At 40.5% G+C, this 24,222-nt stretch overlaps 1 protein-coding gene across 1 annotated transcript in view; it reads left to right on the top strand.

The window, feature by feature from the left end:
• sema5ba (sema domain, seven thrombospondin repeats (type 1 and type 1-like), transmembrane domain (TM) and short cytoplasmic domain, (semaphorin) 5Ba) overlaps window positions 1-24,222 on the top strand; it is a 198,262-nt gene that overhangs the window by 149,203 nt on the left and 24,837 nt on the right. The window contains exons 10-14 of the mRNA XM_059342617.1: window positions 7,656-7,791; window positions 9,669-9,876; window positions 10,051-10,258; window positions 22,188-22,305; window positions 22,703-22,887. Of these exons, the coding sequence (XP_059198600.1) occupies window positions 7,656-7,791; window positions 9,669-9,876; window positions 10,051-10,258; window positions 22,188-22,305; window positions 22,703-22,887 (855 nt within the window). The remainder of the gene's footprint in view (window positions 1-7,655; window positions 7,792-9,668; window positions 9,877-10,050; window positions 10,259-22,187; window positions 22,306-22,702; window positions 22,888-24,222) is intronic.

Below are 24,222 nucleotides of genomic sequence, written 5' to 3'. Positions count from 1 at the left end.
CTTTATTTGTGTTTCAGTCAGCTTTGTATTTAATACATTTTTTAAAAATACATTTTTTACTTTTTATTCATTTATTTTTCAGTCACAAGAACATTGAAGCTTGAAACTGGCATTAATAAATTGTTAAAATGAAATACATTAAATTAAGTTAAATTAATATAAACATAAAATACATAGATAACACACAATTTTAAAAGGAGGGGGGATATAAATTAAAAATAAGATATTACTTCACACTTCACTTTTTTCACTTTTGTTGGGCTGCGTTCTGAAATCATCTTCTCATTGTGTAGCAGGATAAAAGACTTTGGCAACAGATTTTAAAAAAATAATATTCTTTTTATTTTCGAAGACGGTTATATTAAAGGGATTTTTGTAATTCGTATTTGTGTTCATTCAGAAACAGCAAAATGAGATGTTGAATAACTTTGTTGTTTTCTATAATAAATGTTTTTTTGTTTGCCTGACACAAATGAGGAGAATAACTAACAACAAAAACAATTAAAAAAAGAAACCTCGGCTATCAGCCAAATTGTCATTTTAAATTTCATCCTAGCATTTCACAGTCAGTGCATCCAAATCGACTAATCAGAGCTTCTAGGCAGACTTAAAAGTGGGAACAAAGCTGTTCGACTGTCCTGTAAGCACTTCTGATGGCAGATATGAACAACTTATATTGAGTTACAGAGATAACAACCTTGAAATCCTAATATTTTATTTGATTATTGTGAAAACATTACATTTTTTGGCTTTAAGCTAATGGAAATGAAGTTAGGACAAAAAAAGCCTTCATTTCTAAGCTGAAAAATCTAATAACCAGAACTGGAATGATGCCAGAGTGAAACAAAATAACAATACAGTCTGATTATGAGTCAAAATATTATTATTATTAGCAGTATGCCTGATACGGGGCATTGTGCTCACTCGCTGAACCTTTTCATGCACTTCAAACTCACACATGTGCAGGCCGACATGTGCGCAGATCACCTCTCAGGGTTTCATAAATCCCTCCAGTCCATGGAAAATATGTGAGTGACTGCAGGTGAGATCAGACTCGGCGTGGGGGGATAAATGATATGCTGGGCAGCCAACTGAAGCAAGCCACATAACTGTGCAATATTTCTGATTTTACACAACGCTCTCTTCCCATCGCATCAACTTGCTGACATTAAATCTACCTTGAAATGAACTGCGGGGCCCCCAGTGGAAGCCGCGCCTGATCTGAATACAGTTTGACAGAATGTGCTGCTTGTCTACCAGCTGTTTTATCATTCCTTTCACAGATATCCTTTCAAATGAACCCACTATTTGTTTTGTTTCCCCTCACTTACAGACAGTTTGCATTTGATTAGAAATGCTGTGAAAATAGGTCAAGTCAGCCAGCCTTGCACTAAAAAAATACAGTGATCAGATTTTTCCTCTCGAAAGGTTTACAACGCGATTATACCCAGTGAACTGTGCACTTCTTTACAGCAGCTCAAATCTAACACCTGGATATTTGTGCAACCTCCTGAACCTGTGGTGTTGCTTGATTGTTTAGTGTAGGCATTGCTGACTCAGTCGGCCTCTGAATGTGACTGTTTTGGGCCAAAGCTGTTGCTTCTGCTCCCGTATTGTTGTGCAGGATAAAAATATGTATGGATAATCCTGGCAGCCTTGGTTCAATTTCTGGTCCCTGCAGCCATGTAGCTCTGCTGAGTGGGCCGTTTTGCTTTTCTGCTGCGATGCAGGTATTCACTGGGGTTGAAACATTGGCCTTAATGTAGTTTTAGCCGTTTCTTCTTTCACATAAAATGAGGTTAGGCGCCTTGGCTACGAAAACCTGAGTTTTTCAGCCGGACTCTCACTATATTGATGCATGTTTGGATTTCTATTTTATTGTCAAGTCAGTTTATTTATACAGCACATTAATGTGGACCAGAGTGCTTTTTTAAGAGAGGTGAACTATAAAAACCATATGAAGTATAATTGCAATTTGCACAGAAAACAGCATATAAAGTAAAGACATAATGTGTGCAGTCACAACAACCAACAAGCTAAAGAAAAACATCATGAACAGCAACATCTTGGGATCTTGTTTAAAATGTGCAGTTACAGCTCTACCAGCATGTAGCCGACAGAGATTAGAGGTTATAGACTGAGATGCATATCAGCCTTGTGTTTACCAGACAGACTCACTGGTGTTCTGATCAGTGCTGATAGTGGCTCGCAGCTCAGCCGGGCTGAGTAAGGACTTCATTACCTTTCTATCACCTCGTTTTTGGGGCTGAACTGAACTACGCATCCAGCCGCCTGTGTGGAAAACTGTCATCTGCAGGAACATTTCCTGGGTGAAAAACTCCTTTTTATTGTCAACAAACTTGTTAAAAGAACAAAACCGGCCATGTGCACGGCCCCATAAAGTTGGAATAAAATATTTTTTACTTCTTTCCATGAAGTGATTTTGACAATGTGATCTATTCTTGACAGATAAAGTTTTCTTCTCAACACTTTATGAATCAATCTCTTCCAAACACATCACAATGAAAATCGAACCACAATTAACAGAGGATTGTGCCTGAAAGCATAATTATTCCAACTTCATGGGAGCAACTGTGTATCAGTCCGCCTGTCTCAAAGTGCTTTCTGACTTTTTTGCCCTGTCTTGGGTACACAAACCCAAGCCCACTGGTTCCTATTTAACATGTAAATCAGCAAAAAATTACTTGAAAAAGCTGGATACAGCACTTTTTAAACTTCACTCACCACAGTGCATTTGTTGGACTATTTTCAGCTGTGGATTATTCCACATTTGCCTCTCTGATGGGTATTTTTCGCAGCAGGACGGTGTATGTGGGATTGACTCAAAATAAACCACACTGTGTGTGTTTTTATTATAATGAAGGAACATGTCACCCAGTGCAACGATGTGGCTCACTGATGTCTTTTTAATAGCTTTTAGAACAGTGGAGCTCCGCAGCGCAGAGGGATAAGATGTTTCAATGGTTTCAGGCTCCGGATACACACACAGTACTTGTTAGTAGATGAAATCATTGTAGGTTTAGTTTTTTAGGGGATTTATTGACAATAAGAAACATATAGAATATCAAAAACCTAAATCTTTACTTGATGCAACATTTATGCATTAAACTTTCTTAAAAAAAACTATAATTGTGTACTTACATTATCCCAAATAATTCCAACAAAATCCGAACCAAGGGAGACATCCGAGACAAAGATTATTTTAATGTTTAACACGTTAATGGTAATTTATTATCATCATGTTCTAATATTTCCTTTCCTTTGCCTGTCAGTGGCCTCATATCCGCGTGTTTGTCTGCCAAAAGATGTTATTAATGTCCATTTTTACAGTAAGTTAGTTATTTTTAATTCAGACATCTAGATCTTAAGGTATTCAAGAAAAGTTTAGGAAAAGTAAGTAGCAGCTCCACTCCAGTTGCTCCTCGTGCCAAACAGTGTCATGAAAAACACACTTTTGAAGTGAACCTGCTTTATTCTGTGTTTTTTCTGGGTTAATTAAACAGGTCGGTTGATTTTGGAGAGGAGGAGACCTCTACGGATCATTTGTCTCCCACTAAAAACCTCCTAAACATCTGAATCTTAAGTTATCAGAGTAATAATCTGAACAAACAGCAGCTCAGCTAGAAGCCCTTCTGAAGATTTTTAAAGTGAAACTTCTGTATTCAGTGTTTTTTAAAAAATCACAGGTCTGTTTGCTTTGGATAGAAGGAAACCTCTGTGGGTAATTCAGCGTCTGTTAAAACGGTGCTTAGTGATAAATAATAAAGCAGTTCCAACTGGGAGAAACTGACTGAAATTGCTCCGTCTTTTGTATAGTTTTGATCAAGAGGCGTTTAAGTAAAACTAAGAAATCCACAGTGTTACAATACAATACCCAGAAAAACTAACTTTATCCTTTTCAAAGTGCGATATATAAATAGCAACATTGCATTATTAGCACTGATGCAGTTTGATGTCGTACCTGTGCTCAGAGGTGCTGCGGAACAACGTGGGATGTCAGAAGTTGAATAAAAGGGTTTGAACAGTGATGAATTCTGTACAACAAGACAGGAAAATCAAGAGGCATTTCAACAGACAACCGGTGACAGGATGGGGCTGCTGGGATGAGATGAATCACTTGAAGAAGGAGCTTCACTCATAATGAAAGTGATCATCATGGTGCAAGGCCTCAGAGAGCAGCAGAGCAGAGGCAGCAAACAGCATAGCAGATGTCAAACAGGTTTTCAATCACTTTCCCAGGCTTTTAAGCAGACTCAAAACATATGGGTTGCATCCATTAGTGCGACAGACAGCGCTTCATTTCACTCTGTTCTCTTGGCTTTATCTGCAGCGACTCACTGTCAGAGGAGGGATCTCAGATAATGTGGGCAGTGTCGGAGTTTGGATCCAGTTTAAACTGTAGCTACAGTACAACCACAAAGCCACAGTTCAGCTTCCTATTATGTTAAACTATGTGTTTGTGTGTGAGTGTGAGAACTGTTGTGGCTGCCTCTCACTTATTGCAGCTCATTTGCCTGTGGTTTCCTCCAGTTGAGGTTTTGGTTTCTGCCGGTTCACCACAGCACTCACTCTGCTTCACACTCTTTGTTTCTGCCTCCCTGTCACTCCTGTCTAAACCAGAAGCTTTTGAAAAAAAAGTAGAAGAGAAAAAGTCCTTTTTACTGAAATCTGGAGGCTGCTCTCCTCGGCAGCCTGTGAGTCAGTCAATGAGCCACCTGTTTGCTCTCCCCCATTGTTTAGCCAGAGCTCATTTGGAGCTGCACAGCACTTTTCCACCCTGCGATAATGACGGAGCACATTAGCTGTCTCACAATCCTGAACTGCAACTCTGAGAAAGTAGTATTCAAAGCAAAAACCAACAAAGCAAATCGCAGATGTCTCGAGCAGACTTCGAAACATCTTAGTAGTAGAAATAAAGATATTACAGCCAGGCAGGAAAGAAAACCTTTTCTTAAAAAGAGCTTTCTGCATTAATGCATTTTGTGTCATGAATGTCACTCTTTATTCCCGTACGGCTCGGATCACTGCAATTTCCAACTTTCCTTTGGAAGTTATTTCTTTGGTGTTGGTAAAGTTTAGATTAATTAGATGGACTGTTTTGAAATTAGATTTTCTTTACCATATATATTTTCTTAAAATCTAGAGCGAAAATAAACTATGGTGCAGGCAGGGTGGAACTGACGAAGAAGAGTGTTAGGAGAAATTTGAGACAGAAGAGTACCAGCAAAAGTGAAGGGGAAGATGTAGAAGTTGTCCTGAGAACAGCTATGTTGTATTGTTTGGGGGTTACGTCACTGATGAAAAGAGGAGGCAGAGCTGGAGAGGGGAGAGTTGAAGACGTTAAAGAAAATGTATAATGCTTTTCCTTTATTACACTGTTGGATAATCATATTAAGAGTGGCCAAAATGTCAAATAATACAATAAACATCTAAAAGTAATCTGTGTGAGCAGTAACTCAAACTCTTCTTTTTACTCTCAGCTCAAACTGACATAAGCTCATGCCAGGTGTTTATACAGTCATTGACCCCTTTATTATGTGGGTACACCTGTTCAACTGCTCTAAATGCACATATCTAATCAGCCAATCACATGGCAGAAACTCAGTGCATTTAGGCATGTAGACATGGTGAGGATGAGCAGCTGGAGTTCAAAGTGTGCATCAGAATGGGGAAGAAAGGTAATTTAAGTGACTTTGAATGTGGCATAGTTGTAGGTGTCAGACAAGAAGAAACTGCTGATCTACTGGGATTTTAACACACAACCATCTCTAGTATATACAGGGTTTACAGAGATTGGTCCAAACTAGAGAAAATACCCAGTGAGCCTTGATGCCTTGTTGATGTCAGAGGAGAGTGGCCCGACTGGTTGGAGATGATAGGATAGAAAGGCAACAGTATCTCTAATACCCACTCGTTACAGCCAAGGTGTGCAGAAGACCATCTCTGAACGCACAACACGTCCATCCTTGAAGCAGCGAAGAGCACACTGCCACTTCATTAGATACACACTTCACCTAATAAAGAGGCCAGTGAGTGTATGGTCCTCAAATGTCAGAGGAAGCCTGAAATCTTTGTTGCAGATGTTATGAATTTCCTCCAATTTCAGATTCTATTTTGGCTGGAATGTGTTTAATTGTGGTGTTGTTTTGAATTAGAAACCTTTATTGGTGACATTTTACAGCAGAAATTGCAGCTGCTTTACTCTCTTACAGTCATTTCTTTGGTATACAAGCTACAAACTCAACAAAACATGGAACATAAATCTTGGTTGCTGATCACATTCTTGATGGAACATGTTGGATGATGTAGTTTTTTGTTTAATTGGAGATTTTTTCATGGTAAAAAGCACTGCTATACACCATTATGGTCCATCCACCAGCTGCAACGACAGACGGCACAGAGACACCGAAAGCAAAGATGTGGAAGCTGACCAATTAGAGCAGCCATATTGAGAGGGGGCTTAAAGAGACACGCGCTAGTATCGAGCATATCAGGTGCAGTAAAGTAAAATGAAAATAAACATAGAGATGCTGGGTATACTGGGAGAAGTATAGTGAAAATGGAGAAAAAGAGGCAAAAACCGAGCTGTTTGATGTGGTGAGAAGGACTTGCAGGTTGTTGGTGCAGGAGAGACTGAAAGAAAAAGAAAAATTGTCTTTAAAAATTTAAAATTCTAGTGGCCTGTCAGCTGATGGCATTACTTGTAACTGCAGTAACTGTAAATACATGCACAGTATGGCATGCCCAGCTAAAAAGACAATTAAAATAAAGGGAATGAAAAGTTAGCAAAATTAGCCCAAGGGCAGATAACGACACATTTAGGCCTCACAATAATCATTAACTGAACCCTAGGACGCAGCTTTTTCAGCTGATTTATACTTCATCCAAGATCCCGAAACGCCTCACAAAGCACCATGAGGCCCTTACAATACTCCTTCTTTCTTTGCTTCGCTGTAGGATTCTCTCTCTCAGCGAATTTCTTTCTTGCTCGCTCTCCATAATGTTATCACTTACTATCTTCTAACTGATCAGCATCCGGCAAGCCAAGCCAAGGCAGCAGGCTGTTCACTGCGTAGTAAAAAGTTGTAGTGTGGTGCTGGCTGTAAGGGGAAAAAACAGTCAGCAGTAGCAGGCAGTTAAGAAACTCATTACCTTGCAGCACATTATAGCCGAACAGCATCACTATAATAACTTTACTCACACTGCCAGTTTAGTAGGGGTTTAGGCTTCTATGTGACACCTGTGAGGCGGCTCTGTGTGTGTGTGTGTGTGTGTGTGTGTGTGTGTGTGTGTGTGTGTGTTTGCACATAATCTGTGCAACTGCCTCCCATATCCTCAGCTTAATACTGTCCCCATTCACTGTGCAGCGCTGATAGCATAGCTTAGCCTGCAGCAAGCAAAGCCAGCGACGTGGCGCCTGTTTAGTGCAGGTATAAATGATAGGACTTCCATTGAAAGGATGGGACACGTTACAAAATAGCTTTATTTCACAGCTGGTGATTCCTGATATCAATTCACGTTTACTGCCAACATGTAAACTGTTGTGAATATTATTGTTGAAATAATTGTTTTTGTCCCCTCTCTCTCTCTCTGTGCCCTGCTCTCTTGTCCTCCCTATCCATCTCACTATAAAGAAACAGTATTGCAGCATCTGCGGTGTGTGCCTTCAACCTGAGCGCCATTACCCAGGCCTTCAACGGGCCCTTCCGCTCCCAGGAGAACCCTCGCTCCACATGGCTTCCCACGACCAACCCCATCCACAACTTCCAGGTTAGTTTAACCACTTAGCTACCGCAGCTAAATCAATCCTCAGCGAAAAACATCACGTTTTGCAAAGGTGTTGCTTGTACTGTAAGAGGCAACAAGGAGTGAATTTGTTACATTGCCCAAAATCACACAGTTATCTTAGGCGGCTTTCAAGTCTTTACAACATACAAGAGCCTTTAGTCTCTAGATTTGGATAAGGAACGTGTCCACAGTCCAGTCCCTCCAAATATTTGTAATCTTGTGATGAAAGCATCCAACTAAAGGCATGCTTGCCAATTTCACAAATCACTGCAGTTTTCTGCATAAACATAATCCAATTCAGAACCAAGTAAAATTCAAATCAAGCCTCAATCCCAAACAAATCAATCTTTATGTAACTACAGTGGAAATTAAATTAGTTTTCCAAGAACATGTATTTTCATGCAGTCCTTGTTCCCAGACTGAATCACTCCCAGAAGACTCAAAATGACATTTTTTTTAATTTAGAAAAACTAAACCATTTCTAATCTAGTATCTGAAACCACTTGGTGTCTCGAGCTTGCTGTCGGCGCTGCACAGGATGGTTGGAAGCGATTCGGTTACCTTATTGACTGAATTTATCACACTCACAGACTGTTTTATTGCCAAAGTTTGCACGCACAAGGAAATTGCCTTTGTGGTTTGGTGCATAATTATAAATATATTACAAAAGGTTGAGAGACATAATAAAAAATAGAAACATTTACAATAAAGAATGTGACAAAATATTAGAAATACTTAAAAAAAAATGTTTTTCAAAGTGGGAAAGCTGCACAGTTTGTGCAGGAATGTGCAAAACATTTATCAGGGGATTTGCAAAATGTTCAGTGTGAAAGCATACAACCATAATTCCAATAAAGGTTGGATGCTGATAAAACAGAATGCATCAAATTCAGAATTCATTGTTTATTTGCAAAACAAAAGTTTGTCATTTTGAACATAAAATAAGCTTAAAATAAGATTAAAGAGCAAGTTATCGCATTCTGTTTACGTTTTAGACAACATCCCAACTTCTTTAAATCAGGGTAGTACAGAGTAAGTGCAGGATGTGGATGTAGTCAGTGTCAGTAGGGACCCGGCGCCTTGATGATGAGGCCAGCTGTAGTTGGAAACAACCTGTTTTTGTGTCGTGTGGTTTTGGTCCTGATGGACCACAGCCTCCTGCCAGAGGGAAGTGATTGAAAAAGTTTGTGTCCATAGAGGGAGGGGTCGGCCACAAACTTTCCTGCTCGCCTCAGAACTCTGGAGGAAGTGTAAGATCCTGAACAGCCTGGTCACTATTTATCAAGCAGAAATATAAGATGAAAGGCGTGATAATAATGTAATAATATAGATATCAGATATCTAATGATGTGGCTTTCAGATATTTTCTAAAATTGAAAAAAATCATTGGTGTAATTCCAAAACCATCTACTGCTCCAAACAGCCAAAAATGGAATCTACAACAAATCAATCTTTAATTTCAAGTCCAGGAGAATGAGCAGAAGCTGCACACCACAGCTAAGCTCTGCAACCCAAACAAAGATTTCACAAGGCTGTCATTTCATATTTATTCTTCTGCCGTGTCTCATTAAACTGCTGCGTTGTTACTGTGGTCACATTGCAATCAAATTGTAAGTTTGCTCCACAGAAATAGCTGCAATTACTGAGAACAGAATAAAGAATGTGGAACAACCTAAGCAGACACGGTGTATTGATGTTGTGCATGTAATGATGGGTGTGTGGGGTACTTCTGCATTGTTTGACATCTCTTTTTTTGTTTGTCTTGAATTCCTTTTTTAATTTTCCTGCAACCAACCCACATTTTCACATCCTCTTCTGACACTTCACCCTTCTCTCACCCCTCTGCTTTTCCTCTCCAGTGTGGTACTATAGATGATGAGGGTCCCAACGAGGGTCTGACAGAGCGCAGCCTGCAGGACGCCCAGCGGCTCTACCTGATGAATGACGTGGTCCAGCCAGAGTCTGTTGATCCTCTGGTCATGCAGGATGACGTTCGCTTCTCCAACCTGGTTGTGGATATTGTTCAGGGCATGGACACCCTCTACCATGTTATTTACATCAGCACAGGTTAGTAAATGAACAGAAAGAGACAAAACTAGGACTTATTTTTAAACAAACTCACACATATTAAGTAAAACACGTATTTCAAATATGGAAGCCGGTAAGGAATGATAAAGCATTTCAATTTGCCTGGATAGAAAATATATCTTATATTTATTCTCTTCTTTCTCATCCAATCAGAATATGGCACCATCTTAAAGGCACTGGCTACAACCAACAAGAACCTACAAGGTTGTTACTTGGAGGAGATGGAGCTCCTCCCGTCGGGTGTGCGGGAACCAATCTTGAGTCTGCAGATCCTACACAGCGACAGGTCGCTCTTCGTTGGGCTCAACGACCGAGTCCTGAAGATCCCGCTGGAGAGGTGCTCCACCTTCAAAACTGAGACGTAAGTACTGAACAAAATCTCAGCATTTAGTTGAAGATTTGATCCAGGATGATCATACTATGTATCCCAGCTTTCAAAGGGAACACAAACTGGTGAGAGAGAGATTTACATGAAAGGGAAACTTTGCTGCAGCTTTGTTGGAATACACTCCTGCTTTAAATTATTCTAAATGTGGTATGCTGGAGAATATTTTGATATAAAAATAATGCTACAGTTAGCACATAAATGTGTTGAACAAATGGTATCAACCCCAAAATTGCTGCAACAACTTCTCAAACATAATTTAGCATGGGAATGGACTTCATAAAGTCATATCATAATGTCCTTAACCTGATGCACCTTAATAATTTGAATTAATTCATGCATTGTTTAATTAATTTAGTAATATTCCAGATTTAAGACTATAAAAACTTGACACACAGTACTAAGCTGAATATCAAATTGATCTTCAGGTTTCCTGCATTCAGATGGTACATACCACTTCTATTTGACATTTATTGTTGATCTGTTATCTCCCCCTAAAAATTCACTGCATCCGCCCCAACTTCTGTGTACAATGGTGCAGAACGCTAAGGGATTAATGTCAAAAACATGCCTAAATTTAGCAGGCTAATGCACATTATAAGCATGTAACCATGAAGTCTGTAGTACCACATCCACAATTCATTAAATTAAATCAAATCAGGTTTGACCAGAGAAGTTTTTGTGAATATTCAAAAACGTGACACCACTTTGCATGTAAGCTTCACCATATTTCATTTCAATGATAATTATAAGTGCATGTGGCAAGGTCTCAGCATCAGTAATGTTGCAGTACAGCTTTAAACCACCACTGGCAGCACACAACACAATGTTGCACCTTGGATAAGGAGAATGATGGTCCTTGATCAGGACTAGTGTTCCAATGAGGCATCTGGTGGCCCAGGGCTTCATGAAGTACTGCGTCTGCAGCGTCCCTGGTTTGATTCAGGAAAGGACCTTTGTTACATGTCATCCCTCCCGTCTATTTTCTCTCATTACCTCTCTAGTGTCTGCTCTGATTGTTGTGAGACTTCTCAGAGTCCCGCTACAGGAATAAGATAATGAGCCACATCAGGGGCAGTAGTCGTCCCTTTCTGAAAGCAGCTGTGCGATACACAGTCTACGTTTTATTGTTTATTGTATGAGTTTTGGCAGTGGATTCTTTTTTATCCGGTTGGTCCTCTGTTGAAGGTAATTATCTGTCTTCAACGAGGATTAATGTCTAGAAGAGCTCACCTATAATCATTAAAGTCCGTACGGAACCAGACAAATGACTGGGGCAGTATCTGCTCCTCGCTGGAGGAAATTAATTTGTTGTGCTGGGTTTTTTTCTAGTAATGAAGCTTTGCATAATACAGAGAGAGCACTGTTCTGGCTTTTTGAGACTGAATCAGAGGACGAACAAAAAGAGTGTGTGAAGCTACTTCGTACAGTGCCAGAGAAGTTTTTCTGAAGGCACATTTGTGTGTGTGAGAGAGCTACAAAGACACAGAGGGGAAAAAAGAGAGCTCTGCCATCTTCAGCTTCAGTGTTATTCATGTGAAAATGTGCGTCTCGAGGGTGAGCGAGGGGAAAAAATGCTCACTGGCTGTTTGTCCAACCTTCTGTATCTCATCAGCGCTCTCAATCAGGATCCTCAGCCGGCCACCTCAGTCCTTCAAAGTCAACTTGATTTTAGCATACAAATAGCTTAGTGCTATTTCCACACTGTGTGTGTGTGTGTGTGTGTGTGTGTGTGTGTGTGTGTGTCTGTATATGGAGGGCAGTCTACTCGGTGTGATTTGTGTGTGGGTTGTTGCTTGGACGAGTTCTCATATGCGCACTGCCTGATGAGTCAGCCCGCTATTTCTACTAAATCCAAACTCCTAGACGCATGGGAGCAGACACACACTCTCTGTCTCTCTCTCTCACACACACACACACACACACACACACACACAGACGCCAGCTAGGGGAAACCATTGCATTTAGTAAGATGTGGGTGAGAAATGCAAGATGAGAGAGACACAGAGAGGAACAGGAAGAGTGACAAAAGCCAAGAGAAATACAGATACAAAGCGAAAAGTCGAGCAAGCATCCAGAGTCCCATTTAAGACACAGTGGGGTGAAACAATAAGAAGGGTGGGCTTCAAGGGCACCAGAACAGGGGTTTTTGTAAGGTAGGGCAGTCCCTTTTTATAATCCAGGATGTGATATTCTGCTCTCACTCACACAATCTTTCAAAGCCAGTAGAGCCAAAGGCAAAGTGAGCTGTAGAATAAGACTAATGCCAACCTGCACGTCATCAGGACACCTGAGTTTGTCTGGAGGGACTTGAGCAAGTAGAAAAGGGCAGATGGATGATGATGACTCAGGAGATTAGGAATAAAAAGGAGGCCAGGCGGGTTATTAATTCATGAAAATATGACTTATTTTTACATAAACAGTTAATCTGTTCATTAGTGAAAAATGTCAATTTGTGAGAGCTTCTTTGAAATGAATGAAGATATAATCAAGACTTGATTTGGCTCAGACGGCATAATCTTCTGTGCTGAAAAGTAAAGTTTAAATCGAATTGTGACTTTGAAATCAAAAGCTTAGTTGCAGCCAAAATATGTATTTTGCCTCTGTTGTTTATTTTGTTAGGGCACACTTATGGTTAATGTCACTTCAGGTCGGACAGGGGTGTGGTTTCACCTCAATTGCTTGTTCAGTTGTATGGCGGCAGATGAACAAAGAGGGTGAGTGAGGCTCCGATATTTTCTGTTGATCGTCTCTTTTCTGTTATGTAGTTTTAATTCTTCTAATATAACAATTGCTTGTCATTTTATTTCTTGTTTTTATAATAAACCAGTTTAAAGACACATCTCTGCACTTCAGTATGGATTTGTTGGAAGGCGTCACAGTAAAGAGCCCACTTAGCCTCTTTCCGGCTTTTTTAATGGATAATAGTCACTATAAGCCTAATCAAATTATTGTGGGTTTTGAGAATTTTGGCGCACATAATTATAATGTTATATTTGTCACCACTGACATAGATGTTATATAGATGGATATATGGTCACGGCAAAATCTGACATCTGACTATTTCTCTTTCTTTTCATATTTTTCTCATCAGTCCTGCTCAATGCTTAACAACACTTTTTTTTTCATTTGCCAGATATTCGACAAACAGTCTAATATTAACCAGTAGATCTCAAACTGTATTTTTGCTTGAAATGCCTGTCCCTACTCATAACAGGCAAAATCTAAGGCAGGCAGAGAAAATGCTGGAATGCTTCAGCAGAAGCACAACAGACAATCTGGTGGGGAATGAATGGAAGCCGGCCAGTATATATTTATAGTAAATATGCCACTGGGCTGATAGGTATGTAGGAACAGGTGTGCAAGTGGGCAGAGGAGGTCAGATGATGGGGAATGGAGGCGGGAACATAGAGGTTACAGCAGGGCGAGCGGGTGGGAGTGGCAGCATCTGAAAAGGCGGAAACACAGGAGGGAAAAGCAGACAAGGAAACACGTGAGAGCAGATATAGGCTGACATTATGACATTAGGAGAAAAGCAGAATATCTGATATTTAAGAAAAGTTTTCCAACAAGGATGCTTGTTTCACCGTTGTGTGCAATACTTACAGAAAACCACACTCACTTTCTCACAGCAGAAGGAGCAATTAGCCGAGTCAAAGTTATTTTTCAATAGATATTGACACAGAGGTTTGAAAAGGGCTTTCACTTTCCGATGAAGGGTGTAGACTGTAGCATTGCTGAGTTTTTTTTTTCCAGCATTTTGTCGATGTCTGTATTTAACCAGCTCTGCCTGCGGAATAAAAGCCTCATCTTTTTTTCTTTAGAGTACTGTTGATTTAAACAATGGGTGCTAAAGCTAGGGAAAAACGAAGAATGTGACATGGTATACTTTTGCAGCTTTCCTGCCCTACAATAGTTGCTAAATTCAGGTCATCTTTGGGATCTGAACCAGATTCAACCATCACTATAATATATGACCCCAGAGAGCAGTGGACCAGAGTGTGTCATGGAGCTGGAAAGCATTTCTTCCTACCTATGCATGAAATCTAAAGCTGGTGATGTTAAGAAAGTGGGATGTAGACGGCAGTAGGCCACATTTATCAATTATTGACCAACTGGACTCTGTTGAGGGGGCTCACACACAGCCAACAGTTTTTCCTCAAAGATCCTTGTCAGGACCTTCAGAGAACAGCTTAAATCCACTTCAGAAACTAATCGAGCTTAAAATTACACAGCTACTAAACTAGGTCCCAGTGTGCCCAGTATTGCCACATGTGCAGCTGCACCAGATTAAAAACTTGTTGATTTAGGGCTTGCAAACATGGAGACTAGAGTATTGCAGCATCTAATTTTTTGCATACTCCAAGTGAAATTTTAATACATTTTCTTGGAAAGCCTGCTGTAAATTCATTCGTTTTTTGCCACAGTAATCACAAAAAACTGCATTTGCTCCTCAGGGAATTGGCTAATGTGTTGCATTACTATGCACCACACTAGCATCAAGCTCCGGTCTTACCCTAACTACTTTTTCTTTCTTTTATTTGTGACTTTCCTTGTCCATCTCTGTGGGTTTTCACTGTTCAGATTGTGTGAAAAAGACCCATCTGCCATCCTCCTCTTTGTCTGAACACACTCCCTGTCATTGTGCTGCTGTCTGAATGAGCCAGTTTCCTGCTCTCTCCTGCAGTGTGTGGTCGTCCCATTCACATACAGCCATACATCCATTCACACACTGATAACAGCTGAATATACTCGCATGGTTTTATAGCTGACAGCGGCTCATGCACACACACATTGGTATAAACAGAAGAATGGTGGTATTTACAGTAGTGTGATGGACGTCACAGCAGAGCAAGACAGAAGGTGAGACATGGTTTACAGACAAGTCATAACTTATCTGCTTTGTTATAAAATATCCAGCTGGTTATGGGATACTGGATGGACGGTAGTACAGTAGTGGAAGTAAGCGTGTTACATGGAGTTATAATGCTGACTCTTACAGTTTAGCTTACGGCTGCAAAATCATGCGTTGCCTTGAATGCCCGTGCAGTTGTTGCAGTCTGAAAACTCAATTATGTTAAAGTGCTTTTAATGTTAAGGTTCCCTTTGTTATCGATCCGTATTGGCGACTCGGTCGAGTCTTGCAAGCATGAGAGCAGAATAGCATTTACATCACCGTCTCTAACTGAAGTGCTTTTTGTTACACTGCTAAACCTTTTCAACAGCTGCTGATTTGTAGCCTTTTAGTGATCGCTCACAGACAAATGCTGCAGCTAGTGTGTGTGTGTGTGTGTGTGTGTGTGTGTGTGTGTGTGTGTGTGTGTGTGTGTTAGTGTGTGTTAGTGTGTGTGTGTGTGTGTGTGTGTGTGTGTTAGTGTGCATTTGTCCTCTATTTGTGGTAATTATATTTGACCTGGCCAATTGGCACCTGTGGCTAATAGCCCCACTCTGTCCTCCACCCAGGCCCTATCTCTCTATCTCACTCCCGCTCTGTTAGTGAAGTGATTTATTTTGGCTGCAGCGGCGTGCTTAGCTTAGCTGCAATGTTGCATCCATCAGGGCTTTTTTTTTTTTCTCTCTCTCCTCTCACTGAGGGAAGAAAGGTAGTCCATGCTGCCAAATACAGAGTGAACTCACTCAGAACAGTTACATAGTGCTTGCACCTCCATCAAAAAGTCAACTTTGAAAGTAAGTGCACTACTTTTCTCTCAAAACATTTGTCAAAACTGAAGGTGTCAGAGAGGGAAGACTTTTACTTTGAGGTTTTAAAGCATTTTTTCTCAGTTGGTGATGACGAGGGAAGAGCATGAGAGAGAAAAAGATAAAAATATGGAAACAGAAATAACTACAAAAAGGAGGCAAAGGCGGAAACGCTGAATAAATGAGGAGGATAATGTCGACGAGGATGAAACGGAACAAATCAGGCTTTCTGCTGCTGCTCTATTCCTGCAGCCAAACCAGCGCTCGCATCTGCATAAACATTACATTTTATTACAGGAGGTACAATTGTCCTGCTGGTGATAGTTACAGTACCGCCTGGGGGGGCTTTAGTTCAATTTGCTGAGTGTGTGTGATTGTGTGGTTGCATGTGTGTGATTACCAGTGACCTGGCAGCAGTCGTGAGGTCAAGGCAGCTCAGTCTGCCTGCAGCAGGAGTTTAAAACTGCATCAGGAAACCACTAAGTGGTCATCGAAGAAACCACTGACCATTAGAGTCTCTGGTGCAGTCCGTGTGTGTTTGTGCGTTTGTGTGTGGCTGCTTATGACATGCTGTATGCAGCTTTCGTTATCCCTTAGCATTGGTCCCTATAGGACTCCTATGCATTGGTATGGACTTCCCTGTGTGTCTCTGTGTGAGGGGAGCTTACGGGCCTGTCCCCAGCAAACCCAATTTAATGTCGTCTGTGGCTGCCAGCCTGTCAGCAGGCCTCTGGAGCTCACTGCTGCTAAGCCTGTATGACCAATCAGAGGAGCACTTCACCAGCCAAGGACTGAGAGAGAAAGAGAGAGATGGTGTTCACACAGTGGATGTATTTATTACTGCTCCAGAATGCTGTTACTTTTATTACAGGCTTTGTTCTGGCTGCAGCTCAGTGTAATCATTTTGTACTCTGTCTCGTTTCTCTTTCTCTCTCTCTGTACGTTTCTGTCTGTATTGCTTCCTTGCCCTCCTCTCTCTTTCAGTCTTGATTTGGACCTGCACTATGTCTTTACCTCCAGCTCGTCACCTTTGAAATCCCCAGAGTCTGACAAAGTCAAACTACTCTGCTCGCTTTTTGAGGTTGTAAAATGAAAGATAAAAACAAGCAGCAGGCTATATATGCAGTAAAACTTTGCATCTGTCGTGCTATCTGGATTTGCTAAATTCAGAGGATAATGAAACTCTTATCAAAACCAATCAATGTGCAAAACATCGATGTGAAATGTTTTCATTTTTAGCCAGCACTGGCCAGCCCAGTCACCAGAAAAAAAGTTCTCTCTGCAAAACACAGATAAACGTTTTGGCACCCTTTAGCGTCTGAATGAGATGCAACAGGCTGGTGACGTGGTTTAATTAGTGTCACAGTCTGCAGAGAGAGGAGGACAAGATGTGTCTGACAAACACTGGTCGGGTCCCTGTGAATCAAAGGTCAATGTTGTGATTTTAAGATACTGTTAAATACCTTCCGTGTGTAAGTAGATTAAATCCTGCTTCACTTTCTGTAGCTCCTACACAACTGCATCCAGTATTTTTCTCTCCTTTTTATAGTTTCTTATTGAATCTATGCCCAGTAAATGCTGATGAATTCACAATCCATTTGTTTAAAACTTTGGCTTTCTTAAAAAACTTTCTATCTTCCCAAATATATGATTTTTATGCTTTTCTCTGGGTCAAGATCTGTCAGTGTGTGATCAGTAGGAAATTAAAATGTGTTGCAGCGGTTTATAAATGTCATGATTCAACAAAATCTGTGGTTGTCAGAAACATACAATGCAAACTTTTTATTTTTGTAGCACTGGCAGCAGATTATATTTGTTGTAGCTATAAATTATTAATTCTGTGAATAGCTGGTATCTGTGTTTCAGCAAAGATTGTTTCTAAGGAAAAGCCTTCCGACAACCATAAGGAGCTCGGAAAGTCCTGAAAGAGGATTTGTTCTGTTTTTTATTTGAAAAAATTAAGCTGCTTGTGTCACTTCAGTTTCAGTCGTTTCAACGACTGGCTGATTATGGCTAGTAGTTGGCTGAAGTAAACTGTGAAAAAATGCCAGTTTGTAAGTCATCCATGCTTTGTATTTTAATATCAGATAAAATGTAGTGATGCTGTATTCTCAGCCAACTGATTATATATCTCCGTAGCATCTTTGAGTTTGAGTTCATTATAACTTTAGTCTGTAATAAATGTTGAAAGATAGTCAAAAAGGGATTCTAAAAGATGAGTGGCCACTGCAAAGTAGATTCATTAATAATTTCAGATGTACTGACTTCACCTACAGCCCTGAAGTGACCACAGTTAAGTGCTGATTTCAGTGTCACCTCTCTTTTTGGTTCAGTTTATATCTTTCCCTGTCTCTGTTACACCCATTTTGCCATCCATTTCCTTGCTTTTTAATATATATTTTCCTGTCCTCTCTCTCTCTGTCCTAATACTAATAATACATTGTTTTGTAAAAACACTTTTATAGACCTAAAACACCAGAAACTCTTGTTGCCTGCCTCCCGTTGTTTTTCCATGATAATGCAGCTCCTTTTTATTCACCAGGGACTAAAATTGTACATGGAGGACAGCAGGCGTTTGTTGGCAGACAGCCATCTCACTTTTGTTTTCCTGATTTTTTTGGACCGGCCACCATCAGTCTTCTGGCTGGCTCCAACAGGGCCTAATTGGATGTATTAGCGTTGAGTGCTAGCAGGAGTTCTCTGTGTTTCTGATTCATCATCGGCAGACTTCCTAAATGGCCAACTCAGCCCGGCACAGCGGAGAGAAAAGCCCCAGGGATGGACTTTTTTCCCTGGAGGGAGGACGAGGACTGAGAGGCTGTCAGTGGTGGTCTCCTGAGAGCGGCTGCAAAAAAATGCCATTGCTCGTGTGGAGAGATGGAGAGAGGCCGGCGCATGCAGACATATGTTTAACTAGAGCCGGACCCTGCAGACAGCCTTTGCTAATGTATTCCCAGAGTGTCAGTGCTACAGCTAATAATGGCTGATTCCAATCCATAATTTATCAGTTCTGGTGATCATATTTGCAATTACACACTGACGGCCTGCCATTAAAGGCGAGGTGAACTATTGTTTTTATGTCTAGTTGTTAAAGGGTCTGTAATAAAAGGAGACACTGGTTTTTACAGCATTCACAAACGATTTAAAATGCCAATTACACCCCCACAGAGAGAATCGGACAGATTTATCTTCCGATGCCACTCCACCCGACATATTGTTATATAGGCTGGTGGGTTTTGCTGCTTGGTCTGTTTAAAATTTAACAGGCCATGTTCCATGGCTTCTCTGTTTTGATATAGTGTGCCAGTGGGCAGGCACGCTGCTGAATTAAATATCAGCCAATTCCCTGCAGACTTGTCAAAGCGACTCTCTCACACATAGTGGAACACCCACAGTACAAAGACACACCCTCACAGTGCACACAGATGGAGGGGTTTTCAGAAAACCCACTCTCATACGGTCTAGATGCCTCACATTCCTGTGTATCTGCAGCCTCCCATCTAAACCTAAAGAAATTATCCCTTTTATTCCCATCCCAATGCCCTCGGTCCACCCACACCGCTTCTAATTGACTTTTACAGCGATCCTGTTTTTTAAAAAACGGTGAGCCGTCAGGAGGGGAATGCACTGAGAACACTCTGCTGGTGTTTTATGCCGCTGCAAAAAGGTCAGAGTATGAGCTAAACACCTTGGTACGCCTCTTTTTTTCTCCCCAAAGGTAAATCCTCATTTATTAAATGGCCTCTGGTGAGGGAAATTATCAGAGAAAATACTGAGACTGCAAACCTATGCCATGAACCAATTCCTCATATTATATCAGCAGCATCTTTTCTGAATATGTCATTATATGTACTTTTTGCTGTTATTATAAAATCAATGTACCTTAGTGTTCCTCTAACATAAAATGATGCAATCTGTATTAATGTCAATCAAACGAAAATTATGATTCGACCTTCGATTAAGCTTCACAAAGACAGAACAAAATGTTTTGCCATGATTTCTTTGTTGGTTTTGTTTTCCAAAATCTTCCTTTAGCTGCATCACTATCATCTGCAATTTGTTTTCATTTTTTGTACCTGTGAGCGGCTACTTTCTTTCCCTTGTGCATTGCATTATGGGACATCAGTGTCCATCTAAAGCAGACCAACTCTTGCTGAACCTTGTGTTTTAGGTGTTTGTGTGTTCCTATGAGCCTGCAACTGTGTAAATATATTAGCCCACAGCATTAAAGTGGATCCTGCAGGCAAATATACAGCATTTATTTCAAGCTGATACTCCCACAGTAGGCATTGTCTTCCTTTTTTCATATTTCAATCAGCATTTTTCTCCAAATTACTGCAAACAGGGTGCACCCAGGACTAACTGAGTGTTTCCCTGAGGTCAGAAGCTTCCCAGCCTGCCTTTTGGCACTCTTTACCCAGAGCTAATTAGGCCTCAAATTCTCCCACCTCTTCCTTTCATACAGCATTATTTATTCCATCCTTGAAATACTCTCACATTAATTGTTCCGCTTAGCTGGTCTCTGTAATGGTGTGTGTGTGTGTGTGTGTGTGTGTGTGTGTGTGTGTGTGTTGGTAATCAGAACGCCAAATGAGAATTCTCCAGCTATGACGACCATGCAAACCCACACATCACAGATACAATATAGTCGACCTTGAGTCCAAACGGCAGCACGCTCCTCCCCCAGCACGTTCAAAAGGACTATTAGGTTCACTGAAGTGTGAATTTGTGGCTGACCTCATTATGATGATTGTTTCATCCTTATTGGAGATTGCATCCTGTAAAAGTGCCGCTTAATTAAAACAACAGACAAGAATGATATTGGTGAATGCGTCATGAGGGAAGTGGTCTTCTTCCGGCCTCTCTCTTTCTCTCCTTTCCCCTCCAGTGCTCCGCTCCGTCGCTCTCCGCCTGTGGGGTCACCTCTGATGTGCTGGCTAAGCAGCAATGTCTTTATTAGATCTAAGTCGACCTCGGGTTCACCACGGAGCCCCAGACCTGGCACAGAGAGCTGTATCAACACTTGGAGATTCCTCAACCTCCAGGCTAAAACACTACAGGGCTCTTCAAATAAACTATGAATGTCTGTGCCAGGGAAGAAAGAAAAAAAACACACACAACAACAACAACAAGAATCTCTCCTTTCAGCTGAATGAACAGAGGAGAGGAGGGAAGCTACAATGCTGCGATGAAGGAGTCGAGGAGGATGAGAGTGAGGGAGGATAGAGAGACAAAAGGAGGATAAAAAGGAGAGGAAAGCAGGCAGAAAGTACAGGGAAGTCTTTGAGAGAGAGGAGTTATTCAGTTGATGCCTTTATCCCGCTTTCCTGAGGCATCCAGATCAGCTCTGGCGGCTTAGCCTCGTCATTAACAGCTTTAGATTTAATTAGCCAGCATTAAGCCTCTGTTTTACTGGAGGAGCTTACAAATATTTAATCACTGTTTGGGTGATGTACCGTGTGTAGTGTTGTTTTGTGTGGGAGCCCAGGGAGAAACGATGCATGGGAAAAGTCTGGTTTCATCATCTTTCAGAACTATTTGTAATCCATGTACAGTTTAGTGCAGTTCAGCTGGTCTGAGACCAGTGTGTTTGGATATGTCTTACTCACAGTTCTTCTCAATGCTGGACTTGTTTTGTTAACTTATTCTGTTATGAATTATCTGCAAGCTTGTATCCCATTTCACTGTTTTATTATTGTATTCTTATTGTATGAGTTTCTGTATCTATTTATTTTAAAAGAAATCCGTTTTTTAGCTAGTAGAAATAAATATTAATCTATTTTGCCAACATTTGTTTTTTTCAGTCTGGAGTGCATTACAATGTTAGTTTTTTGCATGTTCTTCCCAAAAGAAAGTAAATTTAGTGTCTGGAAGCTGTAAAGAAAGTGTTGATTTGTACTCTTATATGGAGTTTTAGTTGTTTTCTGAAAGTTGCATGTGAGGGAGCATGCTGAAAACTCTCTATAAAGTTATAATAAGTTAATAAATAAAGTTGCTCTTTAAACATTTTTATTCAAGTTTATTTATTTATTTTCTGCTAATTAAGGGTGATTGTTATAAACGTCCAGAGAATACAGATGTAAAATACACTTTTTGTTTAACTGTGGTACATTCACTGTATATTTATTTATGTCTAAATGAAACAATTCAGCTACTTAGTTTGCTGACGGTGTTCCTCCCTCCTCCTGTCTCCTGGCCCCTGCAGGCTCTGCTTGGAGGCGAGGGACCCCTACTGCGGCTGGGACTTTAGGCAGCGCAGATGCACCACGCTGGAGGACAGCTCCAACATGAGCCAATGGAAGCAAAACATCACGGTTTGTCCGGTAAGAGTCACATCACTGCAGCACTTACTGTAAGAAGCCGTCACATCTTACATCACATCTGTGCTCATAGGACCCTGTAAGGCTCAGAGGTCCTGTTGAGGTCATCTTTCACATGGCATCATCCATGACTAACGACTTCTCAGTGTGTGGGAGGTAGGAGTAGTTGAGGAAGGAAGGAAGGAAGGAAGGAGAATTGGGCTGATTAAGTGAAGTGAATTGCAGTAAATTTATTTCCGCATAATCCTCTGCAAACTCTCCATCTGAGAAAGAAAACTCCAGTCTCTCTGGCAGTCTAAACCTACTTTTATTATGAACTCAGAGGAGTCACCGAGTGTTAACCCGGCTTGTGTTTGCTGACCTGATCTCACTTTCATCATGACCTGTGTTTGTTTTCCAGCTGCGGAATCAAACCACCAACGGAGGCTTCGGAGCCTGGGCGCCCTGGCAGCCCTGCAACAACGATGACAGCGTGGATGGCGTGAGCTCCTGTTTGTGTCGCTCCAGGTCATGTGACAGCCCCGCGCCGCGATGTGGGGGCAAAAACTGTGAGGGCCCCACCATCGAAGTCTCCAACTGCTCCAGGTAGGCAAAGAAACAGCAGAAAATTATTGTTTTTTGCATTGATTGTGATGAATCAATAGTAACCATCACAAATAATAATAATAATAATAATAATAATAATAACAGGCCTATGGTATAAAGAAATAGTAATTCGGGTTCCCACACCTTCTAAAGTATCAAATTCAAGGACTTTCCGGGCCTAATTCCCTGAAAAGGACACAACAAAGCATAATTTGAGACATGGATCACAGACAATTAAAAAAAAGAGACAGGCTTGAATGTGTGAACACTTTATAATTGTGCTGTGTTACTGAACGAACATGAGTGTCACACTTTGTCAAGGCTGGTGGAGCATTTAACAATGACACTGTAAGAGACACACAGACAGCCGTGTGTAGCCTTTTTACTAACGTTAAGAATATCAAAACAACCTCATTTTCTATTAGAACTATGAATGCACAAGTTGCAAAGATGTTTTCAATATTGGAAAGAAAGAGGAGAAAGAAATGTTTCTAACAAAGATGAAAGACTATGTTTTTCTGAAGCTTGGAAGGAGAAGAAATGAAAAACCAGTTTCACATCAAGACAGTATCTAAATCTGTCTCTTTATCATGTAAAACAAAAAAGAACTAAAACTATAAAATCCAGGCAAGCTTTAGAGACTCATTATTTCCTTCGTCTCCATAATGGTGAATTAATGCAACAGTGTCTTGTCCTTTCTTCCTAAAAATGTCTATTTAAAAAAGTGCAGCACATTCAGAAATGCCAGATGAAAGAACAGAGCACATAACGTCCTGTTCTTGATTCTTTACACTGCCAGTTAGGTTAGTAATTTATATACTAGCAACATCCCTTAAAAATCTATTCTTTAGCAGCCTTCAGCGCAAAATACAGTTTTGATATGCTTGAAGAATATCCACCCAATAGGTCCCTTAGATCTCAAGGAAGCAGTCAGTCTGTAGTACCTCTACACTGCACACTGAATCACTTATCTGTTCTTTCTAGTCTATTTGTATTTCAATTGTATTCTACTTTAATTGATTTTCTTTTCTCTTTTTTAAACTGTTGCTCCAATGCCTTATGTAGAGTGCCTTTCTGTTCTGAAATGTGCTTTATATTCAATTTACATTTTATATGATGTGCAGTTTATTTCAAATGTTTTGATTTAATTTTTCCAGCTTTTGAAAAATGTTCAGGAACCAAAAGTTAAGAAGAGGGAAAAAAATGAATAAATAAAAAAGAAAGAAAGAAAAGATGTGACGGAAGAAGAAAGAAAGAAAAAAGAAAGAAAGGAGAACACGGGCAACTAAAACATTCTCTCACAAAATAATACTAAACATGAATAATGGCGGACAT

Source organism: Centropristis striata, chromosome 10, assembly GCF_030273125.1.
Source record: "Centropristis striata isolate RG_2023a ecotype Rhode Island chromosome 10, C.striata_1.0, whole genome shotgun sequence".
NCBI classification, from domain to species: Eukaryota; Metazoa; Chordata; class Actinopteri; order Perciformes; family Serranidae; genus Centropristis; species Centropristis striata.
Note: the sequence above shows the minus strand (reverse complement) of the source record. Positions and strands in the feature narration are given on the sequence as shown.